General features: G+C 48.5%; 1 protein-coding gene and 1 non-coding gene across 2 annotated transcripts in view; one reads left to right on the forward strand and one right to left on the reverse strand.

Moving 5' to 3' along the window:
• The window catches only part of RREB1 (ras responsive element binding protein 1), a 147608-nt gene that overhangs the window by 16034 nt on the left and 116044 nt on the right, over nucleotides 1–15530 (reverse strand). The window contains exons 9-10 of the mRNA XM_004388944.3: nucleotides 8130–8319; nucleotides 3576–6507 (exon numbers count right to left, since the gene is read on the reverse strand). Coding sequence (XP_004389001.1) covers nucleotides 3576–6507; nucleotides 8130–8319 — 3122 coding nt within the window. The remainder of the gene's footprint in view (nucleotides 1–3575; nucleotides 6508–8129; nucleotides 8320–15530) is intronic.
• On the forward strand, nucleotides 10233–10303 carry TRNAR-UCU (transfer RNA arginine (anticodon UCU)). The gene has a single exon. It is a non-coding gene; the product is annotated as a tRNA-Arg (tRNA).

Consider the following 15530-nt stretch of genomic DNA (forward strand, 5'->3'; position numbering starts at 1 on the left):
TGTGAGATTAAGTACAGACGTTACAATGATTCCATGCACTGCTGAGAGGCCAAGGAGAGGGCTGACTCTCAAGATGCAGACTTTAAACTTCGGTGCAATCTGAATCTGGAGACTGAGCAAAGCTTCCGGCCAGAACCCAATTAGACTTTAATACTACAATTAAAAAACACCACCTCTTCCCTGTACGACACCTTTGTTGACAGGGTTGTTTCCAAGTCAATGTTTAATTTCTGCCCTCTTAAACGTATGCCTATGGTCCCTGGGTGGCGCACACGGTGTGCGCTCCACTACTAACCTCAAGACTGGAGGTTCAAACACGCACAGTGGCGCCTGGCTATTTGCTTCCATAAAGATTACAGACAAGAAAACACTATGGAGTAGTTCTACTCTGTAACATACAGGGTTGCCATGAATTGGAACTGACTCAATGGCAACGGATTTGGTTTAAACGTATGCCTTAAGTCTTCTTTCAAAGCTTCTGGAGGCAGCGTCTCTCACAGAGAATTAGAGTGCAGGAATACTCAGCTCTGAGACTCTCTAACAGCAGAGTGTTCCACCAGGAAAATGGTAGGTCTGCACAGAGCAGACTGGATTAGATGATTTCCTGGGTTCCTTCCAGCCCTAACACTCAATGAGTGGAAACATTTTAACATAGAATCAAATCGCCAAGTGCTTTATACTAGTTGGCAACGAGTTGACACCGACTCATGGTGACCCCATGTGTTTCAGAGTAGAACTGTGCTCCACTGGGTTTTCAGTGGCTGATTTTTTGGAAGTAGATCACCAGAACTGTCTTCCTAGGTGCTGCTGGGTGGACTCGCATGGCTACAGGGAACTCGGCTCTGCCTTTGAATTCTAGCTCTACCTCTTATTCCTCACATGACTTGGGCAAGTGGCTTAGCCTCTCCAAGCCTCAACTTCCTCCTGGCAAAACGGGAACATCATCCTCACAGACTAGCTCTAAAAGGCTTCTCTACCAACCCTGAATGCTCCCCTCACCCAACTCAAGGCCCACAGTCCCCAGTAGAACATCATCTATGAAGGGACAACATGAGCTGGGCCCAAACCAACACATCTCTTAGGTCACCAGTGACTATGAAGGGGGATGTGGTAAAGTATCCCCATACTTACGTCCATCCCACCCCACCCTACCCCACAGTATCACTGCCATCCTGAACAAACGTCCCTCCTCCTTGCTCTGTTTCTGACCCCGCCAAATTTTAAACCAACTATGACATTATGGCATTCAAACGCCAGACAATCACAACTGCTGGATTTTCAAGTAGGAACTTACATCAGGCATCTGCAAAGCACAGGCAAAGATCTTGAAAGTAAACACTGGCCACTCCCCTTGGCCTAGCGAGATGGCCAGGAGAACGTCCAAGAATAAATGCCCTCATCCAAAGAACCTGCACACACTATCTACCCAGCCCAGGACTGAACTGAAGGAGGGTGGACGCTGAGAAGCTGGTTTTGGCAGGGGGAGAGAGGAGAACTGTGAGGAAGGGCGAGAGCTAGACTAAGAATTAGATCCAGACCATCTGCCTTCTGAAAAGCGGTAACAGAAATACTCACTTCTCCACAGATGCTCAGCTGGGACACACAGATGTCACCCAAAAGTGAAGAAGAAACTGCTGTGTGGAGCATCTTCTCTTTAAACCTTGTCTTCCTTTCTGAACCACTTCCTTCATTACAACTACTATTGACTCTCTTAGGCTCAACTGATTTCAAACAGAAAGAGAATGATGGACTGCAAACGCAGCCTATGCTTTATGAATCTAGAAATTCTGGCTCCAGTTAAAGGATCCCTCTACTGACTGGCACTGCTGACTCGATCCTGCCTCTACCACTCCATTCCTGGGTTCCAGGCCCCACCCCACCAGCAAGGAGGAGTGGCATCCACAGGGCAATCCTTATGGCCAGTGGAGCTTCAGAAGACCCCCCAACCCTCCTACGCACAACTCAACAGGGGTTCTCCCTTCCCGTGTCTCCTTTTGACATGTTCTGCTCCCAAGGACAGCCCACAACCTTCCTCAAGCTGCTCTACCTCTCTAGTAGAGACAGCCTTCTTCCAGCTTCTTCAGAGCCTCCTGATGTGATTCACTCTAGATCAAGCGTTTCCACCTGGTACAGAGCACCGCTCATTCCTCCCTCCTCCCCTCCCCTCACCATACTGTCTAAACCTTAGGGTTGCCAGACTCAGCAAGCACAAGTACAGGATGCCCATTCAAATCTGAACTTTACATAAACAAGGAATAACTTCTTAGTATAGGGTATATCCCAAATTGTGGAAGAAAGGCCTAAACTGCTTCTGTAAGGATTATAGTCGAGAAAACCCCAGGAGTAGTTCTACTCTGTAACACAGGGGGGGACGCCATAGCTGGCATTAACTCCATGACAAGTTCAGTTTTTGATATCCCAAATATTGTATGGAAAATACTCACACTAAAAATCATCTGCTGTTTATCTGAAATTCAAATTTAACTGGCCATTCTGTATTTTATCTGGCAATCCTGTACCACATAACTCTTGGTTCTGTTTTAGGTTCTATCTATTAATATTTGGGTTGTAAACTCCAAAAAGGTAAGGATTTCACCCAATTTACCCTTAGTTCAATGATACATAAACCCTGAGTGAACATTAAGTAAACTGTAATTAAGACGAGAGTTGTATGGTCGGTCATGTGAATATTAGAAATACCTGGTTAAAATCATGCCGAGAATATTCTTTATTTTAAACTTCTCTTTAAAAATCAACTTATATAGTTGACTTGTATGGTCATTTGAATGTTAGAAGTACCTGCTATGAAAATATTTAAAGCATATTCCTTATCTTAAACTACTCTGTGAAAATCAATTTATATAAACTAATTTCAAAAAAATACTTGTGGGATGTCTCTCTGGCAATTTAAACCCATTACTTAGAATATTATTTATCTTTAGATGTTTCTCTGGAGCAACCGACAATTTTTACATAAATATAATTTAAGAAAGCCCCACCACTTGTCCCCAGTTTTCACCAGGAGCAAGAAGGTGCAGCTGCCTCGTGAGCTGGATGGGAGCCACCAGCACCACCATGCATGCATCCCCTTTACAGAAACACAACAGCCAAAACAACATCCCAGAACGTTCAAGAACAAAGAGCTGCACCGAGGATGCCAGAATGCAATCTCTCCTGTCCTAGTCCTGAGTTCACTATGTCCAACACCTTAATATAAAGTCCCCTTCTCTGGCTGCTGCCTGGGCTCAGCCCTGCTCAGGAGAGGGCATGGGCCAACGGAAGCGAGAGATTCTGGCCAGTCTATGCTCACTTTCACTAACACACCTGGACACCTCACTTCAACGACAGCTGTCCTTGGAGGGCCCGGACACAGGACAAGGGGGCATTCTGGTAAATGACCTGGTGAAAAAGGTCACTCTGGTCACTAAGAGTACACAGGGACTATCAGAGCATCACCAGGTAAGCGCTCTGCTTCTGAGACTGGGAAGAGAGTAGATGGGGATGGGCTGTGGGAAAAGCCCCCCAAGCCTCCCCCGCCCCACCACGTGATGCCCTGCTGGGAAGCGGCCGCTTACCAGTGTGCGTGAGCATGTGCCTCTGCAGGGAGCTGGCCCACGGGAAAACCCGGGGGCAGTGGGGGCAGCTGATCTTCTGCAGGCAGTTGGCGTAGGAGTTCCGCCTGGCCCTCAGCCCCTTGTCCTCGGGGGGGCTGGCCTGCTCCTCATCACTGGGCCCGTGGGGGTCAGCCGGGGCTGCAGCCGCCTCCTCCTGCACGTCATCCTCGGCGCTCTGCAGGAACGGACTGAACTTGTTGGTGTCGGTGGTGGCCAGCATCTTCTCGATGCTGGCGAACTCCCCACTGGAGTCCAAGTCCATGCCGCCGCCGCCGACCCTGGGCCGACTCCTCGCTCCTTTCTTCCGACCCCTCCTCTTGGATGTGCCAGCTGGCCCCTGCTCGGTGGGAGAGGCGGCCTCAGGGCTGGCGGCCGTCGGCGGCGGGTCCCCGGACTCTTGCGGGCTTGTGGTGTCAGTGGGGGCGGGGGCAGCTTTGGGCACGGCGCCTCCCACAGTCTCGGGGACTACGGGGCCACTGCTGGTGCTGGCAGGCCCCGGCTCGGCCACCTTGGTCTTCAGCAGGGTGGGGGCCGAGGACACAGAGGAGATGATCTGGGCGATGGAGGCCAGGGGGGGCAGCTCCTCAGTCACGGGGGGCTTTGGCAAGAGCAGGGGTGGCTTCGGGCGCAGCGGCCGCAGCAGGGCTGAGCCACTGAGGAGGGCTGAGGTGCTCACGAGGGTGGGGTTGCCCACAAGTGGGGAGCTGTTCACGAGGGCTGAGGGGTAGATGGGGACGGCAAGCTGCACGGCGCCCTGCAGGGCCTGAGCGTGGGGCTCCTGGGGGGATGCTGTCGAGGTGGCTAGCCCCGGGGCTGCAGGCTTGTCCAGACCCCCACTGGGCCCAAACACCCCTGACAGGGTGGGGCCGGGGGGTGGACAGACCGGGGGCTGCTCGCTGTCTTGGGGCTCCTGCTCGGGCTTCTCGGCCTCACCAGGAGCAGCTGTGTCCTTGTCTCCTCTCCTGGGATTCTTGGGGATGGAGAGATCGATGGGCTCCAGGGAGCAGTCATAGGGGACCAGGGAGGAGGGGCTGAGGAAGGACGCAGCGCTTTCCTGTTTCACGTGGACCAGGGCCAGGCCCTTCTGGGAGAAGTCAAGGGGCTCGTTGAAGTCCAGCGCAAAGCCGCTGGTGGGCTCCAGCTTGACGGAGACATGGGGCGTTGGGGCGGGACCCCCATGCAGGAAGCCGTTCTGGGGCTCCAGGAAGGCTGTGATGGGCTTGCGGTCTGCAAAGGGGCCGCAGCCGCCCTCCTCCACCATGCCGGCGGCCTCTGCGGCCGGCCCATCGGCAGGGCCCCCGCCGCTGTCCGCAGCCAGGACGTAGCTCTCGATCTCGTGTTCTGGCACGTGCAGGTGCTGCTTGAGGATGTGGTGGATGCAGTTGCGCTTGGCCGTGAAGGCCGAGCTGCACTCCTTGCATTCGAATGGCTTGCGACCCTTCTGGCAGCCGCTCAGGCCACGGCCGCAGTGGGTCCGCATGTGGATGCGCAGCGCCCGGTAGTGCTTCAGGTCCTCGCCGCAGAGCCGGCAGACCGTATCTGGGGCGCAGAAGGCATCCACCATCTCGGCGGCGCTGCTGGTCACGTACTCGATGTTCTTCTCGATGTCCTTGCGGGTGGCCTTGAGGTGCTTTTTGCGCAGGTGCCGCTCGCAGTTGGCCTTGACGGTGAAGGGATAGTGGCAGATCTTGCAGATGTAGGGCCGTTCCCCGCTGTGCGTGCGCAGGTGGCGGATGAGGGCGGCCTTGTCGGCGGCGATGTAGTCGCAGATGTTGCACTGGTAGGGCGAGATGCCCAGGTGGGAGCGCACGTGGGCGCGCAGCACCCCAGAGAAGGCAAACACCTGGTTGCAGAAGCGGCAGGGATAGAGGACCTTGCGCATTGCTGGTGTCTTCTTGCCGGCAGGCCCTGCCATGAGGGCCTTGAGGTCGCCTTCTGTGATCTCCTGGTTGATCTTGGCCTCCATGCTCAGGGGCAGCAGCGCCTCGATGATGCTGTCCTGCTCCAGCTGCGTCTTCATCTCAGGCTGGCCCGGCAGCTCTGCCCGGGGCTGCAGGAAGAGCTGCGTGGAGGTGTTGGGCTGGGCCCCGGACTTGGACTGCAGCAGGTGGGCGTTGGAGGTGGCCTCCGCCGAGCCTTTGAGCAGCTTGAGCGGTGGAGGAGGCAGGCTGGGACTGATGCAGCCCGGGGAAGCCTGCTGGGCGCTGACGAGGGGCGGGGGCGTGGAGGTGGCCACCACTGTGCGCGGTGTGACCAGGGGCTTTGGCTTCAGTGGGGGCATGTGTTTGAAGATGGCCTGCATGGGGGTGGCTGGGGCCTTGGAGAGGGGTGGAAGACTGATCTGGGGGGGCGCTGAGGAGGCCATCTTCAGGATCTGCTGGATGTCGGCCAGCTCGATGGCTGACTCGCTAGAGATGGGCTTGACCACAATACTGCTGTCGGGCTGGATGATGAAACCCTTTTGGAAAGGCTGCAAGGACAGATGCTTCATGCTCTCCTTGGTGGCTGGGAGGACAGTGAGCGGGCCACCCAGGGAGGTGGCCTCGAAAGGGGACAGACTCAGCAGGCTGGTGCAGGCGGGCTCCTGAGGTAGCTGGCACCTGAGTGTCTCGAGCTGGATGGCCTGGTTGTCGTCTGGAGGCAGCTCCTCGGTGCAGGTGGGCTTCGCGTCTTTGGTGTGCTGCAGGCCCAACAAGGCCAGGAAGACCTTCTGGTTGACTGTGTCCTCAGCCAGGGGGCTGGCCTGTGGCTTTTCCTGCCCCAGGCCCCCGGCGATGTGGGTCTGCCGGTGCAGGGCGAGTGAGGAGGACATGGGGAATGCCTTGTCACAGGTCTCACAGACGAAGCGGTGCTGCTCGCTGATACATCGCCGCAGGTTTGCTTCACACCAGGCCTGCACCACACCCCAGGGTAAAGGAGAGCATTACAAATCACGAAACCCAGTATCTCACCACTGTCCCAGCATCCAACCTCTCTTCATAACATTTAAGAAGTAGACCACCCCCTGCTGGTTAACCCCCGGATGGAGTAAGTAAAGCCACAAAGCTTTTAAAAAATCACATTTGCTTATGCTGAGTGAAATAAGTCAGCCAGAAAAGGACAAACACTGTATGACCCCACTTACACGGAATACCTAGCACAGGGAAGTATACAGAAAACAAAGTTTATTAGTGGATACCAGGGCAGGCAGGATGGGGAGTGGGGAGTTACTGCTTTGGGGACACTGAGTTTTTGTTAAGGGTGATGGAAAAACGTGGGAACGGATAGCGGTGATGGATGCAACACATGGTGAAAGTAATCAATGTCAACGAATTTTACACTTCAAAAAGGTTGAACTGGTAAATGTTTTGTTCTATATAAGCTTACTACAATTTAAAAAAAATCACATTTGTTTGATGAAGAACATCAATTCCCAGGGACTCTCCCCAGGGAAGCACTGTACCACAGTTAGGTAATAATCCCAGGGAGGTAGATTAATTCTTTTTTTAAAAATGAGTACCCTGCAAAACTAACTGATGGTGACAGAGATCAGGACAGTGACCTTTGTGGTCATGGAGAGAGAACTGCTTAGGAAGGGGCACCTGGGAGCCTTCCAGGTGCTGGGAATTTACTATTGATACCTTATATCTCAATTTTTTTTAAATGGGGAAAAAATAGCTTCAAAGTAGCTTTAGCAGTTGCTTTATAAGCAGAGAACAAATACAGCTCTCTTCTTGTTTGGGTCAGTGATGACCTGAGTCATTTTTAATAGAAACTACAGTGCTGGAAATACCTAGATGGCATAGTGGTTAAGAGCTACGGCTGCTAACCAAAAGGTTGGCAGTTCAAATCTACCAGGTACTCCCTGGAAACCCTATGGAGCAGTTCTACTCTGTCCTTTAGAGTTGCCAGGAGTCAGAATCGACTCCGTGGCAATGGGTTTGGTTTTTTTTTTTTGGAATGCAAATATTAAGGTCTCTGGGTGGTGCAAATGGTTTACACACTTGGCTACTAACTAAAAGGTTGGTGGTTCAAAAGCGCATAGTAGTGTCATGGAAGAAAGGTATGGCAAACTGCTTCCCTAAAGATTACAGTCAAGAAAACTCTATGGAGCAGCTCTACTCTGTAACACATGGGGCTGTCATGAGTTGGAACTGACTTGACAGTAGTGGGTTTTTTCTTGTTGTTCGTTTTTCTGAATGCAGATACTAAGGACAAGATTTAAAAATTACAAATTCAAGCTAAGATAGGGCTGGGGTGATGGTGGTGAACAATTCACAGCTTAAATTCAAATTCCCCAAAGATGTGCAATAAGGCTTTGGTGATCCAGACTCAAACATTGACACCAGATTCAACACAAAATAAAAGACCACCCAACCTTCTCAACCCAATGACCAAATAAAGGCTGGAAGGGTCAAGTTGAATTGTAAGAGAAAACACAAAACTGAATGGATGTTTTAAAGAAAGGAAGCCCTCAGGGAGAGGAAGTTCAATGCAAGGGTGTTGACTGGGGAGCTTGCTGCGGGCTCAGAATACCTGAGAAATTCGCGGAAACTTCCTACAGGAGAAGTCAGTGAATCCCAAGTCGTGGAAGCCAGCAGGAATTAAAGGGTTGTTCTGTATGAATGGCCTTCCCATTGCGTCTCTCGGCAGTTGTTTGTGGACAAGTGCATTGTGGCGTAGCAATCCCCGATGTGTTCGAAAGGTGACACAGCAAATGTCACATCTAGGAGAGGAGAGAGACAAGATAGAAAGTGGCATCTAAGTCAGAGCTTCATTATATTTTTGTCACTTGATTTTAACTGAGAAAAATAAAGATGATAAAACACACAGAAGTCAGTCTGCTCATAGTTAGTACCAAAAAACTCACTTCTTTCCTTTTAGAAAAAAATTGTATCTTACCGACTTCTGGATATAAAATCTTTGCTGAAAGTGTAACATGTAAACATGGCTTTAACGTCAAAAGTGTGTGTGCAACGTGAAGGGAAAAGAAGCTGGAGCCCCTGCTGCAGACCATCTTGTTCTTGCCCGAGTTATACAACATACAGTGATCATTTCACAGTTCTCCCCCACCCTCAGCTCAATGGAGCCTGATTATTTTAAACAGTTGAAAGTCAAAAAGGCATACATGGACCAACATTTATAGCAAGCAGGTCAGCATCTCCAGTATCAGAAGGGAGTAAAATGATAATTAAATTCTCCAACCGAATTAGTAGTGAGTGACAGTGCTTATATATGGAATTCTGATATTACTACCATCCTTATCGGAAAAGTCATAGGAACTTCCGTTTATCGAGCACAGACTAGCCATAAGGCACTCTGCAGCCCAAACACCAGTCCTGGCAGGCAAGCAGGTAGTAGCATTACTCCCACTTTACAGATGAAAACACGGAGGCGTAAACTGTTAAGCAAGATGACCGAGGTCACATAACCAGTAAGATGCAAAGACAAGTGAGACCACGTCTGATTGACTTCCATGGTCATACTCCTGCCATGAGGCTGCCTCCCCTCCTTGAAAGATTCTTGCAAATAGCAGTCCGTTTAAAGATCACTATGCTTTGCTTTAGGTATTACCTTTTCTACTCCTGAAATGCTGTCACACAGACCCATAACACATACCATTTATAACATTTTCACCACCTGTCATACCAGGGTCTTCTTCCAGGTCTTTACAGAGAACCATATTAAACCAGGTGCTGTTGAGTCAACCCCATGTGTGTCAGAGTAGAACCGTGCTCCACAGGGTTTTCAATGGCTGATTTTTGGGAAACAGATTACCAGAGCTTTCTTCCAAGGAGCCACTGGGTGGACTCAAACTGCCAACCTTTTTGTTGGCAGCCAAGTGTATTAACCGTTTGCACCCCCCAGGGGCTCTGAGAACCCTATTAAAAACGATATAACTATGATAGCCCTAGACTTGCACTGAGCGGAGTAGCCATTAGCCACAACTAACTATTTAAATTTAAACGAATTAAAATTCCTCAGTCACACTAGCCTAGTTTCAAGGGCTCAACAGTGTGCCAGGCAGTGTAGATATACAATATTCTTGTCATCTCAGAAAGTTCTACTGGATCTACCTGGACTCATGAACCAGTTACTGAGAGCTTGCTGTGTGCTGAACATCACTCTTAATATTTACGTGTACAAACAGACGCCTCTGACCCTCATAGAACCCTCTACCGTAGGTACTAATCCTACTCTTTCACAGATATACCACCTCAGGCACAGAGGGCCAAAGCCATCTGCCTAAGTTTGTGCTGCATAAACCTTAATGGAAACTTTTTTGCTTTGGAAATCTCTGGAAATCGAGAGATAAAGACATCACACCCATGAAGTCACTGAGCTCGTTTTCATTAAGCGCTGAAAGCAACAGGTGCCCAGAACGCTCACCACGGCTTTCCTTATCTTGCCAGGGCAGGACACAGCACAGCACTGTCCTGCTGTGTATCAACCCGTCTATCTCCATTGTTACCATCTCCCCATCAAAATTCCTGTCATCATCCAATTAAATTTAGAATACCAGTTCCCACAAGCCATTCTAAGGACAAAACTCCTTTTAGGGAATTCTGCTTAGCTCACCGACTATGATAAAAGCTTCAGGTAAGGGGTGATCAAATAATCCAGAGCACCTCAAGGACGGCAGAGGTGGTTCAGTGGTAGAATTTTCGCCTTCTATGTGGGGGGCCTGGGTTCGATTCCCAGCCAATGCACCTCATGTGCAGTCACCACCCGTCTGTCAGCGAAAGGTTGCATGTTGCTATGATGCTAAACAGGTTTTAGTGGAGTTTCCAGACTAAGACTAGGAGTAAAAGTCTGGTGATCTACTTCTGAAAATCAGCCAATGAAAACCCTATGGATCCCAACGGTCTGATCTGCGACCCATCATGGGGATGGTGTAGGACCTGGCAGTGTTCTTTCCTGTTGTCCATCAGTTGCCATGAGTTGGGGCTGACTGGACAGCAGCTCACAACAACAACAAAACACCGTAAGTACGGGAAGTTCTCACAGCCCTGTGTCCAGATACTTCCTCCCTCTCCCTGGCCCTGGTCCCTGGATATCCTCACATCATCAGAGGGACCATCCTACCCCTGTCCTGTCAGAACTATGAGCTGAGGTGACGATCAGGAAGCTGGGGAGAGGGGAGCTGGTCTGTGCCTCCCCTGAAAAGTGAAATAAGAGAAAGAGGGAAAACGTGTGTAAAGTGATGAGAAACCTGTCACCCAGAAGGTCTTATAGGCATTTTCCAGCAGAAGCTGACATTAACTCACTCTTCCTGAAATAACAATTAGCATTTACTATGCACTCTGGAAGGAGCCCTGGTAGCACAGTGGTTCAAGCGACTGACTGCTAACTGAAGGGCTGGCGGTTCGAAATCACCAGTGGCTCCATGGGAGAAAGATGTGGCAGTCTGTAGAGATTTACAGCCTTGGAAAACCTAGGGGGTAGCTACGAGCCAGAATCGACTTGACTGCAGTGGGTTTGGTGTTTTTGGTATACGCTCTGTGCGAATATCTGTAGAGTGCTTTACATTAATTTTCACTAGTGTGAGTGCTGTCCTGGATGCTGGGACACTGCAACAGACACCTAAGCTTATGTCCCTCTAGCGACCCAGGGAGCCAGCAGCTTAGCAAGAAACTATGCAACTGAACTCAAATTCTTCTTTAAAAAAAAAACCAAAAACAGACAAACTGGAACAGTAGAGAACAGAGGCTCCCTGAGACTATCACCCTGAGACACTCTTTAAACCTAGAACTGAGCCTATCTCCCGAGATCACCTTTTAGCGAAACAGCAGAGTGGCACACAAAATAAAGGATATTACCTGTAAGATCGGTGTCCTACTTAAAAACCATGAGTATGAGACCAAAAGGTCAACAATTATTCAAAAGCAAAGATGAGAAGGTAAGGGGGCAGGGAAACTAGAGTACTAGAAATGGAAGAAAAAGAACACAATTAAAGAGAATGTTGACACATTGTGATAAATGTAACTAATATCACTGAACAGTTTGTGTGGAAACTGTCAAATGTGAACCTAACTTGCTGTGTAAACTTTCACCAAAAACTCAAAACATTATTTAAAAACAAAAAAAAAGTCAGTGGACACATGGATCCTCTGAAGTATTTCATCGTTACCGTTGAGCCGACTTCGATCATGGCAACCCCACGCACAACAGAAGGAATGTTACCGGGTCCTGCGCCATCACCATGATCGGTTGTGGATTAGAAATGTTCTGAAGTATTATAGACCTGGGCTTTTAATGCTACTAAGAGACAAAGACAGGGAGAAGACATTTTGGGTAGTCATTTCACCACCCAACAATACCACTCCACGTACGTGAGTATAAACTCACACAGACAAAGCTGGACCTCCTAACAGAATATCAAGGGAATAAGTGGAAGGACGTCATTGATGAGTCCCTTTTCACCCAACCAAACCCAAGTGTCTACAATGTACCGGATAAAGTTCCATTCTTACACACACACACACACACACACACACACACACAGAAGCAATGCGACTGTGTTGAGCACGTGGCCCTGGCATACCTTTCCCCCTGTGCAGACAGCTGGGCGTACGCTTTGCAGACAGGCTGGGAACTGGTCAGTTAATCAAAGTCAGTTAAAGGTAGGGCTCATAAAATAATAATTCATAAACACCTGAAATAAGTTATCTAGCTTAGAATATATACATTCACTTGCCAATCTTTTCATGCAGAGCCGAGGACTTTTCTTTGAGTTGGGTTCCACCGACCGAAGTTCCGCGTGGTCTTTTCTGCATAAATCATACTCATAATGCATTATATCTCTGATTTCTAGTTACAGTGGAGCAAGAACTTACATTTCATTGGCTTATATACAATCTAATTACATTATTGCAAATGTTGGTTAGTATTGCTAACACACACAGACTTGGGAAGACAAAATACTGACTCTTGGTAAGCACAAGAGTCACCAGCAGAGGGGAGCAGGAGGGCCCGAGAAACGGTCTCCAACTTTTTGAAGTCGGCAACCCCTTATCAGTAAAAAAATTCTGAGCATTTATCCAATACAGATTTGTTGTTTATTAACAGAGAAATGTGTGTATATGTAACTATGTACATATATATATGTATATAGCTATGCATGTGTGTATATGCATGCATGCATTTCTGTTTAAAGGTGTGCATGCATGTATACATGCATGTGTATGCGCACACGTTTGTATGTGTAGGTATTCAGGGTTCCTCGGTGGTACAGTAAGCACTTGTCTGCTAATCTAAAGGTTGGCAGTTTGAACCCATCCAGAAGCACCGCAGAAAACGTCCTGGCTATTTGCTTCTGTAAAGATCACAGCCTAGAAAGCCCTATGGAGCAGTTCTACTCTGTAATGCACAGGGTCTCCATGAGTCAGAATTGACTCAATGGCAACAGGCGTTTATTTTTAAATGTGTTTATGTATATATGTGAGTATATGTATCCACACATACATTTAAATGTAGATATAATATGCTAGATACATTATAAAATATATGAACAGAAAATTTTAAAGGGCGATACTAAAGCTCTCTTATTCTTTCCCTGTGCTTCAGAGAGCTTCCTGAATGCCTCCCCTACACCTGAGACCACTGTTATCGGTGCATAGCCAGGCATACTCAGTGTGAGGGCACCACCACACAGGTGTCATAAAGGGAACAGAAAGTGCCTCTTAATGCGGCAGAATTAGAGTTCACTGGACCTTTACTGTAGCAGAAGAGCCCTGGTGGCGCAGTGGTTAAAGCACTCAGCTGCTAACCAAAAGGTCAGCAGTTTCAACCTACCAGCCACTCTGTGGGAGAAACTGTGGCAGTCTACTTCCATAAAGATTTACAGCCTTGGAAACCCTATGAGGCAGCTCTACTCTGTCCTTACAGGGTTGCTATGAGTAGGGAATCGACTCGACGGCAGTGGGTTTGGGTTTTTTGGTTTTATTGTAGCAATGCGTTTTTAATAGCACTGAATTTCCATCCCTGATGGCTTTGCGTCTATCTTCCCTTCCATTCTCTTATTCACCTTCAAACCCCTCTGCTTCTGGCACCTAGAACAGAGTTTCCCACAGGCCATCCGACTCGTGCGACCACATGTGTGTCAGAGTAGAATTGTGCTCCACAGGGTTTTCAATGGCTGATTTTTCAGAAGTAGATCAGCAAGCCTTTCTACCAAAGTGTCTCTGGGTGGACCTGAACCTCTAACCTTTCAGATAGCAGTCAAGTTGTGTTAACTGTCTGTACTACCCAGGAACAGCATCTCCTGCAGGAGAGAATTATCGGGACCTGACCACCAGTTCCATGTCCATGGGAGAAGGCAGCTCCGGAGCAGTGGGAGGGGTGTGGGTGGGCTCTGGGAGCACAGACACGGGGAGTGGGGGGATGTTCAGATTCAGGTTTTCATCAGCGTTTCTGTGGCCTGTTCTGTGAAAGGACCACAACCCCACCTCATTGGTTACTGCTTCCCTAATATGCCAGAGATAAGGATCCTCTAGGGAAGCAGGGAGCCCTGGTGGAGCAGTGGTTAAGAGCTCGGCTGCTAACCAAAGGTAAATAGGTCAAATCCACCAGCCGCTCCTTGGAAACCCTATGGGGCGGTTCTACTCTGTCCTATGGCATTGCTATCAGTTGGAATTGACTCAACGCCAACAGGTTTGGGTTTAGTGCCCTTGACAGAAAGGCAGATTCCTGGGTCCCACCCCAGAACCTACTAAAATCAGAGAAAGTAGAGGATGGGAACCTGTACATAAACAAGCACACCAGGTGACTCTTACAATTAGGCAATTTGGAAAGCAGATTCCAGTAAGGATTAAGTGAGAGACTCTAGAATCTGGAAACATCTTAAGCTACAAGCCTGTGAGATTTCCCCCAAGAGAAAAGAAACTGCCCACACTTTATGCATCTTGGTATCCTCTGCCTCGTCCTACTCTAAGCCCATTTTCTTAGAAAAGGTCTTGTGAAGATCTTAGGAGTCACTGTGAATAACAGATAGCAAAATACTTTGAAAACCGCAAGGTGCTATTCCAACCGTAACCATTTTATCTTGCTGGGGGCAAAAAAAAATGCATACATACACACACACACACATATATATATATATACATATATATATATCAGGAAGAAACTATTTCCTGGCGATTTTATCAAGTACATGAAAATATAGGAAAAACTGAATTTTAATTTAAAAAGAACGTGTTCTCTCTTTTCACCTAACTTCAATCTATAACTCCGGAACAAAAACAATCATCTTCACTACTTCTCTGTTGACTCTTAAGACTTAAGAGAGAAATGCGGGTCCTTCCTGGGCACCCCCGTTCCTATACACCTACTTCCCCATCACCTGCCCATCCCTCCAAGAGCCACAGCTTATGAAAAGAAGTGCAAAAAACCACCGCCTGCACCCAAGCTCCAGAACCTTCTAATCACGTCTAAGAAAACTCTAGACCCACCCTTCTCAATGGGTGCTGTTAGGTGCCGTTGAGTCAGTTCCAACTCATAGAGACCCTAAGTACAACAGAATGAAACACGGCCTGGTCCCGTGCCATCCACACAATCGCTGCTGTGTCTGAGCCCACTGTTGCAGCCACTGTGTCAATCCATCTCATTGAGGGCCTTTCTCTTCTTCATTGACCCTCTGACTTTACCAAGCATGATGTCCCTCCTGGTAACATGTTCAAAGTATGTGAGACAAAGTCTCGCCATAGTGGCTTCTAAGGAGCATTCTGGCTGTACTTCTTCCAAGACAGATTTGTTACTTCTGGCCGTCCATGGTGTAGTCAATATTCTTTGCCAACATCATAATTCAAAGGCATCAATTCTTCTTTGGTCTTCCTTATTCATTGTTCAGCTTTTGTATGCATATGAGGCGACTGAAAATATCATGGCTTGGGTCAGGCACACCTTAGTCCCAAAAGTTACACCTTTACTTTCTGACAC

The sequence above is a fragment of the Trichechus manatus genome, unplaced genomic scaffold (genome assembly GCF_000243295.1).
Source record: "Trichechus manatus latirostris isolate Lorelei unplaced genomic scaffold, TriManLat1.0 scaffold00223, whole genome shotgun sequence".
Lineage (NCBI taxonomy): Eukaryota > Metazoa > Chordata > Mammalia > Sirenia > Trichechidae > Trichechus > Trichechus manatus.